Source organism: Solanum pennellii, chromosome 8, assembly GCF_001406875.1.
Source record: "Solanum pennellii chromosome 8, SPENNV200".
NCBI lineage: Eukaryota > Viridiplantae > Streptophyta > Magnoliopsida > Solanales > Solanaceae > Solanum > Solanum pennellii.
In genome coordinates this window covers 25,718,950-25,738,492 of record NC_028644.1, presented here as the reverse complement: position 1 = coordinate 25,738,492, position 19,543 = coordinate 25,718,950, and the positions used below count along the sequence as shown (strand labels likewise).

General features: G+C 32.5%; 2 protein-coding genes across 7 annotated transcripts; one reads left to right on the top strand and one right to left on the bottom strand.

Moving 5' to 3' along the window:
• Positions 1-2,012: 2,012 nt before the first annotated feature.
• Positions 2,013-10,685, top strand: LOC114078336. Of its 4 annotated transcripts, XR_003579947.1 has the most exons (4): positions 2,013-2,181; positions 7,666-7,885; positions 9,089-9,146; positions 9,695-10,685. XR_003579947.1 is itself a non-coding variant. In XM_027918962.1 (3 exons), the coding sequence occupies exons 1-3, from the start codon at positions 2,100-2,102 to the stop codon at positions 9,894-9,896; spliced, it is 342 nt and encodes a 113-aa protein (XP_027774763.1). In that variant the 5' UTR covers positions 2,013-2,099; the 3' UTR covers positions 9,897-10,685. The 4 variants fall into 4 exon arrangements, 2 of the variants coding, with proteins under 2 accessions (XP_027774763.1, XP_027774764.1); XR_003579946.1 differs by lacking the exon at positions 9,695-10,685 and having other exon boundaries at positions 9,089-9,333; XM_027918962.1 differs by lacking the exon at positions 7,666-7,885.
• Positions 10,686-12,330: 1,645 nt separating this feature from the next.
• LOC107028608 (transcription factor TCP2) lies at positions 12,331-19,095 on the bottom strand. 3 transcript variants are annotated; one of them, XM_015229740.2, is made up of 4 exons: positions 18,776-19,094; positions 17,760-18,013; positions 16,383-17,595; positions 12,331-12,686 (listed from the first exon to the last, which is right to left on the bottom strand). In XM_015229740.2, exons 2-3 carry the CDS (start codon positions 17,801-17,803, stop codon positions 16,392-16,394), a joined length of 1,248 nt encoding a protein of 415 aa, XP_015085226.1. In that variant the 5' UTR covers positions 17,804-18,013; positions 18,776-19,094; the 3' UTR covers positions 12,331-12,686; positions 16,383-16,391. The 3 variants fall into 3 exon arrangements, with proteins under 3 accessions (XP_015085226.1, XP_015085227.1, XP_027774820.1); XM_027919019.1 differs by lacking the exon at positions 12,331-12,686 and adding an exon at positions 12,710-13,588 and having other exon boundaries at positions 18,776-19,095; XM_015229741.2 differs by lacking the exon at positions 17,760-18,013 and having other exon boundaries at positions 18,776-19,092.
• Between the last annotated feature and the right edge of the window lie 448 nt (positions 19,096-19,543).

Sequence of the window (19,543 nt, the reverse complement as noted above, 5' to 3'; positions counted from 1 at the left end):
ACACCTAATTTGTCCTGAGCTAGAAGTTATGGTCATTTGAAGTTGAACAAAAACTCAAGTTTAACACTTAAAAGTTTCTAGATTTATTTATACTTTTCAAAAATGACTATTTCCTCTTTTTAATTTCTTTCTAGTTCTTTCTAGTTATGGGGTGTTACATAAGGGACTATGACCATGATTTCAGAGACATACCTTACCTAATCTAAGGTTCTTTATCCCCTCAAACTATTTTTTTCTTACATAATTTTTTACACCTTTTAGCTTACGTTAAACACTTTGTGACTTCATGAATTTGAGGCGCATGAGAATTGTTTGGATGCCACATCGGACAAAAAACTGTACTGAATTAAAAAAAAAAATGGGTTCGCGGGTAATAGGCCTCAGTGTAGTTAAGATTTGACTCTAAAATTCTAGTTATAGTCTAAGGGGTACTTGTTCCATAACCGAAACAAAATTAATAAAATTTATTCAAAATAATTTTGGAGTTGTCCTGCAAATGTTCTTTTCTTCAATGATTAATGAAGATTTTGTAGTGTTCAGAGATTTTTTTTTCATAACAAAAGATTCTACAATTCGAGGTTCTCTTAGGAAATTCTATCATTCTACAATATATGATCGGATAATTTTATAGATAGAAGTAAAATATTACTCAACATAAATTTGAGGGGACAAAAAAATATTATTGCATAAAATTTACGTACAATGAATAAAGAGATTCAATGTATACCTAGTGATTTTTTTCTATGCAATGGTGAGGGTTTTACATATTCTTGATTTCTTTATAAAATATTCCTTAATGAGAAGAAGTTGATATAAATAGTTTGTCCGATTTAATTGAAAAATGAAGAAAAGCAAAGATTTGACAATGTTTATGAGGCCATAAATTGTTGATAGACGAAGGAAATCAAAGAGGTTGGTAATATTTAATTGTGACGTTTGTATTCAAAGAATACTAAAATATTAGTATTTAATATTCAATTATGTATTTGATCATATATTGATTTATCGTAGGATCAAAATTGTAATCCTTTTTTAATGTCTTGAGCCTCCTACTTTTAGAATGAACATATATGCATATTATAACCCATTAATACTCTCTAACAAGTCTCTCACTAATTTATCTTCAGTAATTTTTTAATTCAAAAAATATTTTTTCCAAAATAAAGCAACAACTTTTTTTTACTAATTTGATTTGGTTATTCCTTTTTTTTGTTTAAAGAATTATTTCTGATATATAATTTTTGATAAACTATATAAGGTGTTTTAGTAATTTAGCAATACACCAACTTCTCTACGTTTTTTGTCAAATACGTCAACTGCTTATTATAAGTTCAATCACATTTATCCAAACTTGTAACATTTTATTTAAAAAATTAATTTTCACATTTGTACTTACATGGTGTTAATTTATAATTGATCGATTTCAATGAGCTTTTAATATCATTTTAAGGTCGAGTGATATGCACTAGTTGGTCTACACTTCGTAATGCATGGTTGATCAAAATAAAAAAAATGTGATAGTGAATTATTTTAGTTATAACAAAATAATGTAACACTTTAAATGTGATAGGTTAATTGAAAAACTAATTAGTATCTTGGGTGCTAAATAAATTCTTATAGTTTGGCATTGTCGATACATTTTCTGTCTACAAATTTTCTTATAAAAATTGTTTATTTATAAAGAGAGTTAAAATGTAGACTAGATATCTTATTGAAAAAAATGATCTAGAACAATATTTAAAGATATATATTTACTACTTTTCTATTTCTATTTTTAAGGCTAATTAGGAATAATTATTGATTCAACAATATTTTTCGATAGAGTCGGATAAGGAGTTTGTGTTTACTAAAAATCAACATAAAAATATTTCTTCAGGCTCTATCAAGCCCAAAAAAACAGAATTATGAAAAATGAAAAATGCAAATAAAAAAGTTTAAGATAAAATTGTTCGATAAAAAAATGATCTATTGCTATATGGACTACTATATTACTAGGGTTTCTAAGGTTTCAACATTTCTTTTTTCAACTTTCTCTCTCTACTGAATAAGTCGATGGTGATGAGATTCTCAATATCAGTCTAGTTCATATTCTTCTTTGGATGATCACACGCATGGCTTTCTATGGTGTACGTTGGATCATGGCTTTCTATGGTGTACGTTGTTGTTTCTCAGCTTGTAGAAGTAAGATTTGTGTCCTCTTCTTTACTAATTTTTATATTTGTTCTCTAGAGTCAGTAAAGGGATTTCATCTTGGGTGCATCTTGGTTAGTTTTATATTAGTGTTTCTCTTCTTTGCTTATTTGATATGAGTCTAGTTTCTTTGTAATTGATGGATCTGTGCATTTTCAACTAAATTCAAGTCTAGTTTCCTTTTAAATGATGCATCTGTGTTTTTTAGCCTAATTTGAGTATATATTTTTTCTTATTGATGAATTTTTGTTTTTCAGCTTGATTTGAGTCTTGTTTCTTTTTAATTTATGGAATTGTGTTTGTTTTTAGCTTAGTTTGAGTCAAGTTTAACATTATTTGAGCATAGTTTCTTTTTATGTAATGGATCTGTGTTTCTCAGCTTGATTTGAGTCTATTTTATTAAATTGATGAATCTGTGCTTTTCAGCTTGATTTAAGTCTAGGCTCTTTTTAGTTGATCGATTTGTGTTTTTCGGGTCGATTTAAGTCTAGTTTTTTTTAATTAAATATGTATTTTTCCAGCTTGATTTGAGTCTACATTCTTTTCAATTGATGGATTTGTATTTTCAGCTTGATTTGAGTTTAGTTTCTTTTTAATGGATGGATCTATGTTTCTCAGCCTGATTTGACTCTCGTTTCATTTCAATTGATGTGTTTGTGTTTTTCAGCTTGATTTGAGGGTAGTTTCTTTTTAATTGATGAATCCGTATTTTTTCAACTTGATTTGATTCTAGTTGCTTTTAAATTGATGGATCTCTATTTTTTCTACTTGATTTGAGTCTAGTTTCTTTTTAATTGATGAATCTGTATTTTTTCAACTTGATTTAAATCTAATTTCTTTTAAATAGATGTATTTGTGTTTTTCATTTTAATTTGAGTCTAGTTTCTATTTAATTGATGGGCCTGTATTTTTCAGCTTGATTTGAGCCTATATTTTTTTTAATTGAGAAGCTGTATTTTTCAGCTGAGGCAAGGGTGGAGCTAAACTAGAAGCTCTCGACCTCCTTCCAATAAAAAAAATTGTATTTTAATGCCTATTAAAATTACCTATTTTTTAAATTTTATAAATCCAATCTATGTAAATGATATAAATTTAATGATTTGATTTATGTTCAAGCAACTTTCCCAATTATAATTAGAGTTGAATACTTTATCGCCCCCTCGAACTACAAATAATAAGTTAGAGATTCATTCACTTATTTTTCCTTATATTAACCAACAACTCTTTCTTTGTATCTGTAATTTTCTCCAATGAATTCATGGTAAAAGGGAAAAATAAATTGCATTTGCAATATACAACATGTCAATCAAATTGTATCGATTTTGAATTTCAGTAAAAGTGTGAAATTATTTATAGATTTAACTGTCTATTTTTATATTCATTAATATTCGGACACGCGCTTCACACGTGTATTCCAAGTGAAATGGTACAATATTTTTTTTGTTGAATATTCAAATATAATAATTTTGAAAAGAAAAATGTGAAATCCATAACTTAAATGAATGGTGAGTGTATTACATCAAACTCGAATAATGAGTTATCATCTGACTTACAAAATTGAACAACTACTCATTAGCTAGATACATACAATTGTGTTTAATACAATTAATTTTTGAAAAAAAAGAATATTCAGAATTACTGTTCAGGTGAATATTTTGAAGATTGTCCCCAAAATTTTACTTTTATCGTTGAAATTCAAAATACTATGTTATGTACCATAAAAAAATTTCCAAATTGGAATTTGTGTTAGAAGTAATTCTTCCAATCCATAATTTTCTTTTTATTATTTTCTATAATATAAAATTTTAAAAATAACAAATAGCTTCTAATAATAAAAAAAATAAAAGGCATATCATTTCTTTCTTTACATAAAGTACAAACAATTGCTAAAAGTACAAAAAAAAATAATGGCATGCTATATTATATGCTAGGGTAATGATATGCATGTAAATTGCTATATAATGATTTTGCATTTCAAAAAATTCAATTAGAGTAATTGCTTAATAACCTAACCAGAAGAAGAGGTAGTGAAGTAGATCCTATAGCTGATTAAATTTTCTTTTCTGATTTGCATTCTTTGAATCTTTTCTTTCATGTATTTATTACTACTTATTAATAAGTCTACATATTTGTAGCTCAATAAAATTTTCTCAATTCTCCTAATTATCTTTACAACAAACACTACACCAAAAATAAGCTTTAGCGGCAATTAATTAGCAATTGCCATAAAATATGTATTTGTAGCTGCAATTAACATTCTTTGTATTGTCATTAAAGACTTTGGCGGCTTGGATCTAACAACACTTAACTAAGACCGATAAAGACTTTAGCACTCTTTATTAATGCGGTTATTTATTGTCATTAAAAGTTATTTTTATTGTAGTGCAAGAGGGATGCACGCGAGTGATAAATAAATTATATATTTATGAAGATAAATGAAGATAGTTACTAAAAATAAAGTTTTAGTAGTCCTCACTCTTCCTAAAAATATTGTATGTGTTATATAAAAAATCATATGCATACCGTGGTGATATTTAAAAGAAAAGACATTTTCGCTAACTTGGATTTTAATTATGAATAGCAAGTAATATTTGTTGTAACTTAGAACTTAATTATTAGTTTTTTCATTGTCTTTCTAATAGATAACTTACAATCTAAAGAATAATTAAAATATTATTATTTAGAATCCATGAGCTGAACTCGGTGTTTTAGCGAAGAGATCAGGTGGAGATGTTTTAATAGATGACCATAGAAACAAAACTTTGATTAAAAGAGAAAGAAAAGGAATTTGAAACTTGTGGTATAAAGTAAGTTACAAAAACTTTGCGGCTATAAAGTAAACCAAGAAATTTGAATTTAAAATGTTACTAAATATGGAAACATGTCCCTTTTATGGGGATCGACTAAAAAGAAAAGAGCGTAATAGAAATTGGGAGAAACGTAAAATCTTAGTGGCAACTATTTTCTATTTCAGTTCCACCAATAGTAGAATGGAGAAGTCAAGGATGTTTTTATATCTCTAATAACCCTTTTATCTTGCTTTGAATTCTCACTACCATTTATTTTCAACTTTTTATCGAGAAACATTATTCCTCTACCCAGATTGATCAAGAGGGTGAGGTAGAGCAAATTGATGGAGCACTACTAAAGAATGTGCCAGATATATTTGTTGAAATTTGAATGGGGTCAATGGATTATGTTGAGAACAATTTTGAAGATGCAATGCTCGAGGATACTGCGGTTTTTTATTCTTGCAAAGCTTCGAACTGGATCTTTGAAGATTCATGTCTAGATCATATGCTGAAAGTTAGTATACCACGTATGCAACCCCTTGATTTTGCCATTCTTGCCCTGTTGCTTCTTCTGTCTGTTCTCTTTTTTGTAAAAATCCATATGTTAACTTCCATATTAATGTCAATGTTCCTTTATGCCGAGGAGTGCTTGAAACAGTAGATGTATAGGGTCTCTCTTTATCTCCATTCAAGCAGCGAGAAAAAAAAAGATTTAGAGCTAGAATGACCCTCGAGCAACTTTGTCTCGCTGCTTCAATGGAAATAATGATAGACTTTATCCTTCTACAATCTCAAGCACTCCTCGGCCTCAAAGAGCATTGACATGGGTATGGAGGTCGACATATGGACATACCAACTAAAAGGACAGACAAAAGAAAAAATAGGGCAAGAAACACAAAATCAAGAGGTTTCATATGTGGTATACTAACTTTCAGCATATAATCTGGGCATGAATCTTGAAGGATCCAGTTAGAAGCTTTGCAAGAATCATAAAACGCAGTTTTCTCGAGCATTGCAGCTTCAAAATCATTCTCATAATAATTCACCCCATTCCAATTTCAACAAATATATCTAGCACATTCTTTATTAGAGATCTATCAATTTGTTCTCCCTCAAGCTCTTGATCAATCCGATTACAGGAATAATATTGCTCGATAATAAGTTAAAAATAAATGGTAGTGAGAACTCAAAAAAAGACAAAAGGGATGTCATAGATATAACAACATTCTTGACCTTTCCATTCTACTATTGGCAGAACTGAAATATAAAATAGTTGCGAGTAAGATTTTGCCACTGTCCGAATTTATGTCATAGTATTCCCATTTTATTCATTCCCCAAAAAAGGAAATCCTTACATATTTAGTAAAAATTTAACTTCAGATTTCTTGTTTTATTTTATAGCCAGAAAGTTTCTATAGCTTTCTTTTGCCACAAGTTTCAAAACTCTTTCTTTTTCCCTTAAACTCTTTGCCTATCTTGATCAATAGTTCTATATCATTTGACGCGCTTCTTACTTTATATTGTAGTGGTTACTTAGAGGAAACCACTTATTTAAGAACACATTGAAGAACTCCGACCATGTGGTTATAGATTTTTTTGGCAAGTACTGGAGCCAAATTCATGCTTCTATAGTGAAGGAGTACTTAAATACCTCTAGTATGTAGCGTTATTAGGGATATTATATGCATTGTGTATCTTGTGCTCGCTATGTTGCTTCTTGTGCCATAATGTAATGACCCTCCAGGTCATTATTGTGTTTATGCCTTCTTTCTGTCGTTTAGAGCATTCATGTAGCGACCACAATTCATTTATGACTTGATGACACTGATTGTTCGGTCGCCTTTTTTTTCGAGTTTTATGCTCGTTTTCCTGTTATGGAGCTTTTGAAACTTGAAAGTTTAATTTAGTCATGAACTCACGTAAACAACCTCAGATAGGAATTCTGACTGATACATCAGCTCCAGAGCTGCCAAATTAGGCTAGTAACATGGTTGGCACGAGTCCCGATGCTCTCGGTATTACTTTGGGTCCATTTGACGCTTTAGAATTTGGTTGAAGTTTGACTTTGGTCAATATCCTTGGTAAACTCATTTGGATAATTATTTCGTCAGCATGATTAGTTTTGGTTTATTTTTATCAGGCCAGAACGAATTTTGAGGGTCCATTCAGAGACTTTTAAAAAAATATAGCAAAATCTGGTGTTGCTGCAGGAGGCCTTTAGCGACCAGAATTTAGTGTTTTGGTGACCAGATTTAGTTTTTAGCTAGCAAAAATTCGAATTTAGCATCATTTTGAAACTTTGATATGCCAAGTACTAGACCTTTATTATGGGTGATTTTAAGTTAGGTGTGTCTAGGTCTGCGTTGGCTATATGAATAACTCTATGGAGTGTGTCAGTAAGTCTCCGATTGAGGTGTATTTGCATTGTAAGTTGCTGCCCCAAGTCTCTTTTTGTGTATAGTTTTGTATTTTTGTTCGTTGTAGTTGTTTTGAGCCCCGAAAGGTGCTCCATTTTGGAATACTAGCTCGGGGAAGGGTTTAAGACCTCTTCAAGGCGTTAATCTTGAAATTTTGGTGTGGATCTTACATTTCTCGATTTTGACTCAAAATTTGGTGTGTCTCTAATTTAAATGATTTTTGTGTCTAAATGATCATGTTGATAATGTGATTCTATTTTTGATAGAGTGGCAGCAATCCAAGGCCATTCAGAAGGGAAAAACTCTGGCAGAGTGATTTGAAGAGTGCATGGTCGGCTTTCAAATTGGCTACCACATCATTCTTTTTTAGATTCAGCCTAGTTGTGTAATCGCATGATGAATTGTGTCATTTTGGCATGGTTGATAGTATGTCTTCTCTTCTTATCAGAAACCATGTTGTATGGTTGATTTTTGGGCTTTTTCATGGTTAGTACCGTGGTGTTAGAGGGGTTTTTTATTTGTGGGTATTTTTTTAATTACTACTTATGTTGTTTATTTGTTGTTGCATGCATAGTATCTAGTTTGATGTTCATTTATGTTGGAATTTATCTTTGGCCTTAGTCTAGTGTATGTTAGTGTTGCCTAAGACCCATGTACCTAGTTGAATTTGGTGTGTATCCAACGGCGGTTTGGATGGATTAGGTCTTTGTAAGGCGGAATAGACGGCTTGGGTATGATAGTTGAACCTAGATTTTGAATTTTTATTGTTTGTGATCTTTTTGGCTTCTGTCCCTATTTTTGTGATATCGATGCGTTATCGGAGGCGTAGTATTTTCTTGGTTTGGGTGTTCTGCGGTCGATTCTAGTGTAAGGTAGTTGTTAGTTCATGTGGATCCACGATGTCTTAGTGTCGATTCACCTGTTTTGATGTGGTTGGTAGTGGATGTCGATCCACGATAGCTTGGAATTTTAGATCATCTACAAAGTTGTTTTATGCACACTCTTGTTGGTATTAGGCACGTCCCCCCAGGAGTGATAGCTGACTCACTTGGCTGGCAATGGGCAGGGCCCCTGGGGGTGATTCACTAGATGTGTAGTTGGATATAAGTCACTTGAGGTACTCTTCAGAGTTGAAGGCATGCACACTGTATCTGGATAGGGCAGGGCCCTGGGAGTGATAGATGGCACATTTAGCTGGCTTGGGAAAGCCCCCAGAGTTTAAGCTTATTGGGTGGTTGGGTTAGGGATTCTGGAGGGGTTGTATACCTGCGCGACAGTATCTTGGATGGGTAATTCCCTGGATTGGTTGACTGGGTGGCCCGAAGTGTGTTAGACTTGTTGACTTTGTTGAAGTTGTTGGTTGTGTCAGTTCAAAGTTAGTCTTCCTTTGGGTTCCGTAATTGTGTCTTCTATACGTATATTTTGGGTTTATGGGAGTTCATTTCTATTCTTATTTATTTGTGCTTGAGAGTACCTAATGGGTCTTATGAAGTTCCTAGTTAGGTTTAGGTTAAATATCTTTAGACTAGCTCTCCGATTGTTCTGCTCTTATTTCTGTTGAGCTATGTTCGTGTTTGATTCTATTTTTTCTGTCTGTTTTACCTTTATTGCTCAGTCGTTCTGTGATGCCTATTGGCTACATGTTGCTCGGTAATAATGCTACACTCTATATTTTGTCTTGTGATGCAGGTCCGAGCACCAGCTATCAGCGTTGTCGAGCCTGCATCAGTCTATTCTTGAGACAAGGGTGAGAACATGGCTTTCTGAGATTTCTTGTCTCCATTTCATATTTACATTTTGACTTGCCTTTTGCATTTTTGAGGCGGTCTTGTTTGTGTCGTTCACTTTTGGAACTTGTACTCTTTAAGTAATTCTGTACATGTGACTTCCAGATTCTCTGAGGTATTTTTTATATATATATTTTTAGGTTCGCGTCCTCCTTGTGCTTATTTGTTTTGTTTATTTATGCTTCGCTTAGTTGAGTTTAGTTCCCTGCCCCCAGTCCCATTGCTCTCAAGTTCGGGATTGGGTTTGGCTTGCCTTTTGGTGGGTTGGTAGGCTCCATCATGGCTCGAGAAATCATATTGTGAAAAAGTTGGTATCAGGCCCCATGATTCTTGGTCTCACTTGTAGATATATAACATCTAGTACATTCCTAATGATCGGCGCAGAGACATCTATGACTTATCTTCGAGAGGCTACATGATATCCTTAAGGAGTATTTTCTATTTTGCATAATTTTCATGCATTGTTGTCCTGTTTGTTTCATGAAACCTTACTTGTTTAACTATATAGTTGGATGGATCACACGCGCAACAGAGATAAACAACGAGGTCGAGGTCGGGGTACAGTGCCGGCCCGAGAGAGAGGGATGATTGTGGAGCAAGAGCCGAAGCCTCAGTTAGACGAGATTCTTCTGCAGTCGTTAGGGCCAGGACCAACCCAACCATCACCTACACAAGCTTCCTCCCTCAACCATTATGTTATGGGTACGTAGATTCTAGCGGATATTAGGGGAGTTCAGTAGCAGCAGGCCCCATCACCATTTCCAAAGTCAGCTCCAGTACCGCAGGGTCAGCTTGCAGCAGCGGCCCCAGAGGTTCAGCAGTCGCCATCAACGGTCGTCGTTCAGTAGGATATTTTAGACAAAGTTATGCTACTGAGGGAGCAGAAAATGCTCGGTTATATTTCTAAGACTATCACGCTGAGTTTTTTGGGGGGTAGTTAGCAACGATGACTAAGGCTTCCTTACTATTTGCCAGGAGCGAATCCAGAATTTAGGGTTGGTGGAGTCGAGGAGAGCCGACTTCACAACTTATCAGTTAGGGTCGAGGCAGTAGTTCACTCTTTTATGGAGACCAAACTAGTTGGGTCCCCGCAAGTGACGTGGACAAAGTTTTCTAAGGCTTTTCTGCCTAGATATCCACGGAGCGTCAAAGATAAACTCCGCGACAAGTTCTCGAGGTTGGAGCAGGTCTTTATGACGGTATATGAGTATGAAACCAGAATTCATGAGTTATCTTATCATGATATCATGATCTTTCCCATAAAGGAGGAGAGGGTTAAGTGCTTCGTAAGAGGGTTGAGGTCGCAACTGCGAATTGAGTCACAATATATGGTTTTAGCGGGCCACTCTTTTCTGGATGTAATGGATCATGCATGGACGCTTGTACAGCTTCTTCGCGAGGCCTAGAGACACTTGAAAATAATACTTAAAAAATAATTAATTTTATTATATCTTCTTATTGACCTATTTTAAATCAATCCCCAATTTATCGTAACATAACACAACTCATTAATGGAGATCCAACTAAAATCCATACGCAGATTGATTGTCCATCTAAGAAAACTTATTATTTTTATTAAAAAAATATATCTATCAACAATTCAAATGTCTTGTTCATTTTCTCTTTTATTCATTTTTTAATCTCTTATTCTTAATTAGGATATCCGAGACTCATACTTGAAACGAACTCACATATTTATGTTATTTTAATTTGTATCATTGTTATGGTGGGATGAGGGTGGAGATAAGAGAGCTAATTATTTTTATTCTTTTATTTTGAGTTTTGGGTACACAAAAAGAAAATTATAGTATTCATACATATTTGCTTAATTAAGTCATCTTTTATTAAGACAATTATTTCTATATGAATGTATCATTACTTCCTTCTTTTTTGCTCTCGTGATGGTCATAAATTGAAAAAATAATAAAAAAATATCCAAATAGAAAAAAGAAATGGAAGAGATAGGAAGTGAAGGGTCGGGGGATGGGTGGAGGTGTAGAGAGTAGATGCCTAACCTTTTTTTTTCTTTTAAATTTACTATGAAATTCAAAATCAAGTCAATCATGTGGGCTTATATATCAAGTAATTTCAAATTATTTTAACGAAAAAGGGCCTAAAATGCCCTTATACTATATGATTTGGTACAGTGTTGCCCTCCATGAACATAATGAGTATGATCTATTAGATGTTAGGGTACTTTTGAATGAAAAAGGTCAACGTCTGGGTTATTTGGGGGCCCAAAGGTGGATGGAGGATAGTTTTGTACCAATTTAAATAGGTGATAAGGCATTTTAGGCCCTTCTCCATTGAATTAAACATAAATTAATTTTGTTTTATTTTTTTAGTAATAAAAATCATAAAGTAATCCGTTTTTATAATATTAACAACTTCAAAGGTATTTCAGACATTTTCATTTTAAAAAAGTGTTTAACAACACTTATTTATCAAGTACATCAATAACTTTTTTTCCAGCCGTAACACTTTTATCCAAACAACTTAAGAGAGGAGTTGCTTACCATTGTTGAAGTTGTATGCTGGAGGTTCTTTGAGTTGTTTTAACTCCTTAAGGCTCCAACACCATATAAAACATTTCTTGATATGTCGATATGTGATGTACACTGTACAAAGCGTCTAACTTAGAATCCTTTCGTTATAAAAGTCCAATAACAAAGTCAACACAAAGTAGGAAGATATAATACATGAACATGACCAGTAATTTGACGTCAACTAATAACTATAATCTTTAACTTTGAATATACCTAAATAGACACTTAAATTTGTATAAAATTGAACAAATAAACATATTACCCTACATGACAGTTTTGTGTCCTACGTTTACTATTTCATGAAGGAATATGCGTCTACTTTTTAAATTTTATATGAATTTAAGTGTCAACTTTTACACACTAAAAGTTGGAGAGTATAGTTGTCAACTAAAACCCAAGAGTCATGTACTATATCAAGTAGGAAATATCATCCATTAGCTATTATCTAACTTGCATCCGTCTTCATCCAATAACTTTTACTTAGACTATATATATGCTGATAATAAACTACATCTACAAGTGCTTGACTATTACCACATGTATTATTGTATGTTTACCTCGAAACAGATATAGAAACTCGTAAACTTTAATATCTGAATTTGTCACAACTAAATGCGGGGCATTTCAAGTTGATAAAATCCATCAAACATGATGTCCTCCTCAAGCAATAGTTAGTGCAGAATCATAAAATTCAAATGAGGGCAAATCTTAAATACAAATGAGATGTCACAAAAACACACACTCAACCTTGCTGAGTTTCGTACCTGTGCGCCAACTGAAGTTGGGCCAGAAGAAGCAAACAAAGGGATTTCTCCCATAGAAATCAGATAGTACTCAAAATGAATAACATAGAATAAGGAATTAAGAAGCACAATAATAGTAATATATGAGCTTGTTGCACTGAAAAGCATTGCTTCCTTTGGGACTCCAGAGGCTGCTTCCATCTTCAATTGCCTGAATCAATTATGGTTGACAAATTAAAGCCTTATAAGGTTTAGTTAGCAGTAAAAACAGGTTATGAGAAACTAAAGTGAATGTGTAACAATGATGATTCGGAAGTCCTATAGAATTTTAACAATGATGCACAAGAAATTGGTTTTGACCTGCACACTTCACTAGAAACATGTATGGATAAAAATTTTATTTTTATTTAGCATAGCCATTAGTCAAACCAACAGGATTGGATTCAATTGAACTCAGAGAATGTGCATCTTACTCGCAGCCAAGAAAATGTCGAGAACAAGTAGCACATGGTCCAAAACAAGATGGATAATGAGTCAGTCCTATCTTTCTTCACTTAAATATATCAGATTAAGTTTGCCTAGCGTATTGGTCGTACCTCTCTGACCTAAGTAACAAATCATTTAATCTTTACTTGAACTAAGAACATGATAGACATCCCAAATAGTGCAATAATTAGCAACTCATATGACATGATCATGGATATCAATTTAGTAGGAAATGCTAGCTAGTATGTGTTGGCAAATTAGTACTCCCTCCGTCCATTGTACTTGTTATTCTTTCTTTTTTAGTTCTGTCCTAAAAAGAATGTCATCTTACTATAATTAAAAATAATTTATTTTTAAATTCTTCTTTTACCCTAATGAAATGATTTACACAACAACCACATAAATATCTAAGAATTGTTTTGGACAACAAATATCTAAGGATTATTCATAAAAATATAAAGCAACATAGCTTAAATCACCTGCAGTTTAGAGTTGGTGTGTTTGAATTTGAAATGAGAAATAGAGACGAAGTAATTACTAACCAATCAAATGTTGAGTTGGCCCCACAAAATGAATGGAAACAAGATTTATTTGTTCCATGCCTTCCTTAACCTTATTTATCATATACTGTAAAGTGCAAATAAAAGTGTAACGGGTTCCTAATTTACCGATTTCCCCCAGAAAAAAGAAAAGTAATATGGGGTCCTATCTCAACAGTACTAATTATATTTTTATAAAAGGCTATGTTCAGATGACCTTAGGCACATAATTCATTAAATACCAACTACTTTTCATCAATACAAACACTTGTAGCAAAAAGTTTAAGCAAATAAGAAACAAGTTATATCACAAGGACTTGACCAAATATTAAAACACTTCAATAGCTGGACTCGAGCCATAGACACTAGAAGCTCATACTTAATGATATCCAAGGAAAGAGCAAAGGCAAACAACTATTTGCTTTCAAATTTATCCATTATTTCAAACTTGAAATATGGACTTAAAGTTTTAAAATCAAATTCTAAAAGTATCAAAATGTTTTTTAAAAAAATCAATAATGTTGTATACTTTAACATTAAGGAATGTTTTTCAAATATCAACCAATTCATGTCCGTGCACATATTATTCTTGCATGTCACTATATTAGTATTACAATATTTCCCTAATTAGCTTAGATCATTGTTTATGAACAACTAGCTATATCTACTCTCTTAAGTCCTACCTATCCATTAAGCTCCCTTAATTATATAAACAAAAGACACAATTATTGAGATATTCCATTCCCTCATTAATCAATATTTTATCATTTAAAATTATGTCAAGCATACATTATAAATGATTTATTGGAATTACACCTTGCCTACTTTTTTTTTCTCTCTAATAATTAAGCTATCTCACCCAATAAGCATTCAATATTCTACTCTGTAATGTCCAAAATCCAGACTTTGATGCCGTCTGACAATAATAATTTCATATGTTTGCTGTGATGTTGTAATACTTTATTTCATTTCATATCACATTTATTGTATTTTAGACTGTTCCAACAAAGAATAGTAGAGTATCTTTTTATGGCTAAAAACTCCTTTTAACTTCAATATTACCTCTAATAAAGACATGCTTTTAAATACATGTATAAATATCATTTTTGTCCAAAAAAGAAAGTTATATAAATATCATATCACATCTAAATCTAGGTTGCTTTTAACTCTTCAAAAATATCGATGATTGCATATCAAATTCTTCAAAAATAGTGAATTTTAAAAAAATCTGACATGGTACAACAAAATTTTTTAAAAGTCCGAATAACTTAGCTTTAAGTATTTTGGTATGTAATATTTATTTTCTTTCCTTTTTTCAGAAAGAATCAAAATCTTTGTTTTGTATATATTTCAAATGCAATCAAATACTCGTATAATACACAAAACCAGTTCTAGCAGTCTTACAGAGTTAATACAAAAAACAATCATTATTGTCTTACCAGCCAGATATTATAATTTTCTCTGCATAAGAGCTGCCATAAATTTATCTAACTACATGCTCTCTCGGTCAATTTCTAGTTGTTTGCTATACTGTACTATATAAATTCTTATTGATTCAATATATATTTATATCCACTATTATCGATTTAATTAAGAAAATTAAGAGATAGTTTATCAAATAACTTTCACTCTATCCTTGGTATTTATTAACTGTATTTTCAAAATATTGAATTTATTATATTCAAATAATGATACAGAAAAATTGTCAGTTTATTTATTATTCCTAAAGGAGTGTGCAATTTCGATATTAGAAAAAAAAAAAGTAGTATATAAGGCCTTCAAGTTCAAGGCTATGAATTTGTAATTAACAAAATGAGTTAGAAAACTACGAGTTTGTTTGGATTGACTTAAAAAAAGTCTCTTTTAAGTAAAAAATAAGAAAGTCAAACTTAATTAACTTATAAAGAAAAGTAGAGAGAGATATACTATTGATTTTCAACTTATTCAAAGTCATTTTTTTAACTTATTTTAAATTATTTCTATAGTTGTCAAACACTTGAAAAAAGTAAAAATGTACTTAAAAGTAGGTTCAAACAAATTCTAAGTCAATCCAAACACTCTTTATATGTTTACAAGTTCGAATTTACAAGTTATGTGTAGCTAGCTGACACCCTACATTTTACTTTTCAATTAAAACGATGTGAGATTTGACCAAAATTTTTAAAAATGTATTTTTCACCGTAACTTTAATTTTAGTTTTCCACGTGACATGTTTAAGACTACAAGATTAAAGGACATTTTGGTACATTTGACACAACTTTAATTTAGATCCACAAGATTAAAAAGTCTTTTTCTTTTCTTAAACTTCGTTCTATGTTAAACTAGACCATTATTTTTTAAACGGACGGAGTAGTAATTTTTGGAAAATATTGAGGTAGATTTAATGAATCAATATAAGTTAAAGGTAGATTTAATATGACTTAGCTAAAAAAAAGGAGAAGACCCAACCCTAGTTAGGAAGAGAAAGAGCGCCGTTGAAATGAAAAGTGTTGGGTGTTTATCCACTAAAGTAAAAAGACAAACACAAATTAAATAGGGATTTAAAAAAGGAGTATATCTAGTCTAGTGTTATAGACCCATACCACCATTGTTAAAGTGGCCTTTCAGCCCAGCTAATTAACACCTGTCCATGGCTACAAACATGCTAAGCAACAAGGAAACCAAACAAACAGACAACTCAGCCGATAACCTATTCCCAGGAAACCGTGCAACCTTATCATAAAAAAAACAAATTAACACATGCCCCAATTGTCTTTTAACTAATACCAACTTTTTATGAAACCAAGAAATCTAAACAAAAATTAAAATGGATTCTTTTTTACAAGGTAAAAACTGGGTTATATGTTGTAGAAAGAATGTGAGTTAAAGAATTGAAAATTTACCATGGAAGTTTAGTTCTTTCCTTTTCCTTTCTGATCAGAATGTTCATAGCCATTTCCATAGAAGAGATGTAAACGAGCATCATATTCAGTTGTTGAATCAAGATATGATCCATCTGTCGGAGAAAACCTCTGGTAATGAGGCAAAGTGGAGGAAGAATTGGACTGAAGGGTCCCCCTATTGAAACCAGATGATGATGAAGAAGAAATGCTGAAGTTCAAATTGTACTCGTTATAATTAGTACTAGTATTACTAGAGGTAACACCCGGGACTAGGTTGTCACCACCAAATGGGAAATTCTGCAGCTCCGCTCGATGCTCACCCGTAATACTAAACATTGGTCTTAATGGCTGTAGAGGATTTCCCAAATATATTTGGTTGTCTATTCCACGAGTAGCTGATGGGCCTAATAATCCTGATGTAAAATACTCCAACGGATTTGTAGACCATTGCCTTGCTGTATTTTGATGGATGGACCCACCATTAGGACTCGTGTTGTTATCGCTCATACCACCCGTCAATAGCTCAGTGAAAGACGATCTAGGGTGCATGTTTTGGTGGTGTTGACCAACAATACAAGACTTGTTTTCTTTTTCCTTTTCTTTCTCTGTGGCCCTTTCCTTTGCTCGCTCCCTTGCCTTGAGCCGACTATCAGATCTGGAAAGTGACAATCCAGAACCTTTGCTAGTCTCTGAATTGCTACAACAAGGTTGTTGCTGCTGATTATAATTAAGATCATCATCCATTTCCACATCAGCTGAATCAAAACCCTGCTCACTTGACTTTTTCTCATCACTCAGCTGCAGTGTGTCTGGAAATGCCTCAAGAGGTGGAAGCTCAGCAATAGAAGGAGCGGCCGCTTTTAGCAGCCATTCGACAGCCTTGCTGGGCTGATCACAGCCGAGACGGTCTTGCAAATCATAGAACTGTATAGCAGTATTGACAGAAAGGCGAACACGTCTATCTCTTAACCCCTTTGAAGTCAATACTTTGCTATGCCTATCTTTCCCTCCAGATGCACGAGAAACTCTAACTATTCTTGATGAAGGCCGACCATAAAACTTTACAATCCCACCAAGTCCGCTACTCTTTTTGACTTCTCCTACATCATCTACATCATATTGTTGGTACTGCTCATCCTCCTTGTTGCTCATTCTTGGAAACTTGCACTCATCAGTTCGAATCTCCTCCATCTCCATACTACAACTTTCATACCTTTCTCAAACAAACAAAAAAATAAATAAATCAAAAATCAAGAAAACACCCAACTGTCAATATTTATTACTTTACCCAAATTTTTTTTCTATGTGGATTTGGGACTTGAATTAGGGTTCAAAAAAATACAAGTAGATAAAACTATGAGCTGGTGTAGGGGGTACCTTCTTGGGCTTGGAGGACTGTAGATGTCCTTTGCATTAATCATGATTACACACTACTTAAGACTTTTATAATGATAAATTCATATGAGTACACACATGTAAAAAAAAAAACTGTTTTTTGAGGTTTGATATATCACATTCAACTGCAGAGGGGGCTTGTTCAAATGTCAGAAGTAGAGAGAAAAGAAGGCTTCTTTTTGCAGTGCTTTCAAAAACAAAGGCATGTGTCATCTCAGCATCACAGCCCTGTTACACTGTAGAAAAACAGTCAAAACCATAGCCACAAAAAATCAACAAGTCCACAAATTTTTTTGTTTTTTTTTTTAAAAAAAAAGGAAGAAGCATCAAATGCTCTAGCTTTTAGATATGAACTTTTGGACAGATAGGTTTATGAGTAAAAGGTAAACAAATAGGTAGCTAATCTAAGAAAAAGAAAAAGAAAAGTCTTTGGAGGATAGATAGAGTGGAGAGCCTTTTTTGTGTGTAATTAAAGAATGACAATTTTTGTTATTGCTATTCTCAAAAAGAGAGAAGATAACTACACAATTAAAAAGAAATAAAATAACGAATGACAATTTTATTTAATTAAAAAGTAAATAAACTATTTCCAGTGGGAGTTAAGTTCCATTAATAAAATAGATGATTAAATGTTGTTGTTTTGGTGTTTGTGTCTGTATACAACCCCAACAATACAATATATTCATTTACCACTTGTTTGTTGAATAGAAAACATGAAATCTAGACAACTGTTGGATCTGAGAGTTTTGTACTCCTTCAAGAGTAGATCAGCTCCTTGTTTCACATAAAATCAAATTATGGATAAAAATCTTTTCTTTTATCTTCAAATCAGCAAAATATCTTCAATAATTAGCTAAAATGACATTGGAGAAAAAAACAAATTTTCCGAGATAAAGAATTGTTGTAGCATCTTCAACACATTCTACAAATTAGCTATAATTTACAAAAAACCAAAAATGTGAAAAAGGGCAACTCTAGTAGAAGAAGAAGAATATTACCCGAATCTCTGCGATATTACAACTTTGAAAACTCCAAAGCCATAATCTGCTATCCAAACCAGAAAAATTTAAATATATGATAAATGTTCTTCAACCCTCATTAGTAGACCAAAAAAAGCAACTACAAGTCCCCATGATCAAACCTCCAACTTATTCTTTAATTTTTGTGAAAATGGAAAATCTTTCTTACTTTTTGAAGATATTTTGGTACCTAAAGGTAAAGAGAGAGTAGAATAAAAGCCCTAAGGTCATGACCATTCGAGCATATCACCAGGCTTATCGTGTAAGTACAGACACAGTGCCGTTTTACTCTTTTCCACTTTTTTTTTTTAAAAAAATAATGCCATGCCAAGATATTTTCCTATTTACGTGCCCTCTTTAATTTTTCGATTATGACTCATCTTTAGTTTGCAAAACAAAAATAATAATGATCCCTTCCATTGTATTTTACCCACTCAGCAAGAATAACAAAATAAAAAATTTAGGTACAAAAGGATAGTAATATATCATCACTTAATATGCGTTAGTACAAGATAGTGGCAAAGCATGACTATTGTTAACGTACAAGAGGAGGGTAGGAGTTCATTAAATAGCTTGTTAGTACTATTTGGTGATATACTTTTAACAAAAAGAGTTTCAACGTTGTCTGCTTCTAAATATTTCACTGCAAACGAAGGGACAATTGCCCCCATAAAGATCATCTATATATAGAAGAAGAAGTTTTGAAGTTCAAAAAATTCATAAGGAAAACTTTGAGGAATCAAATGT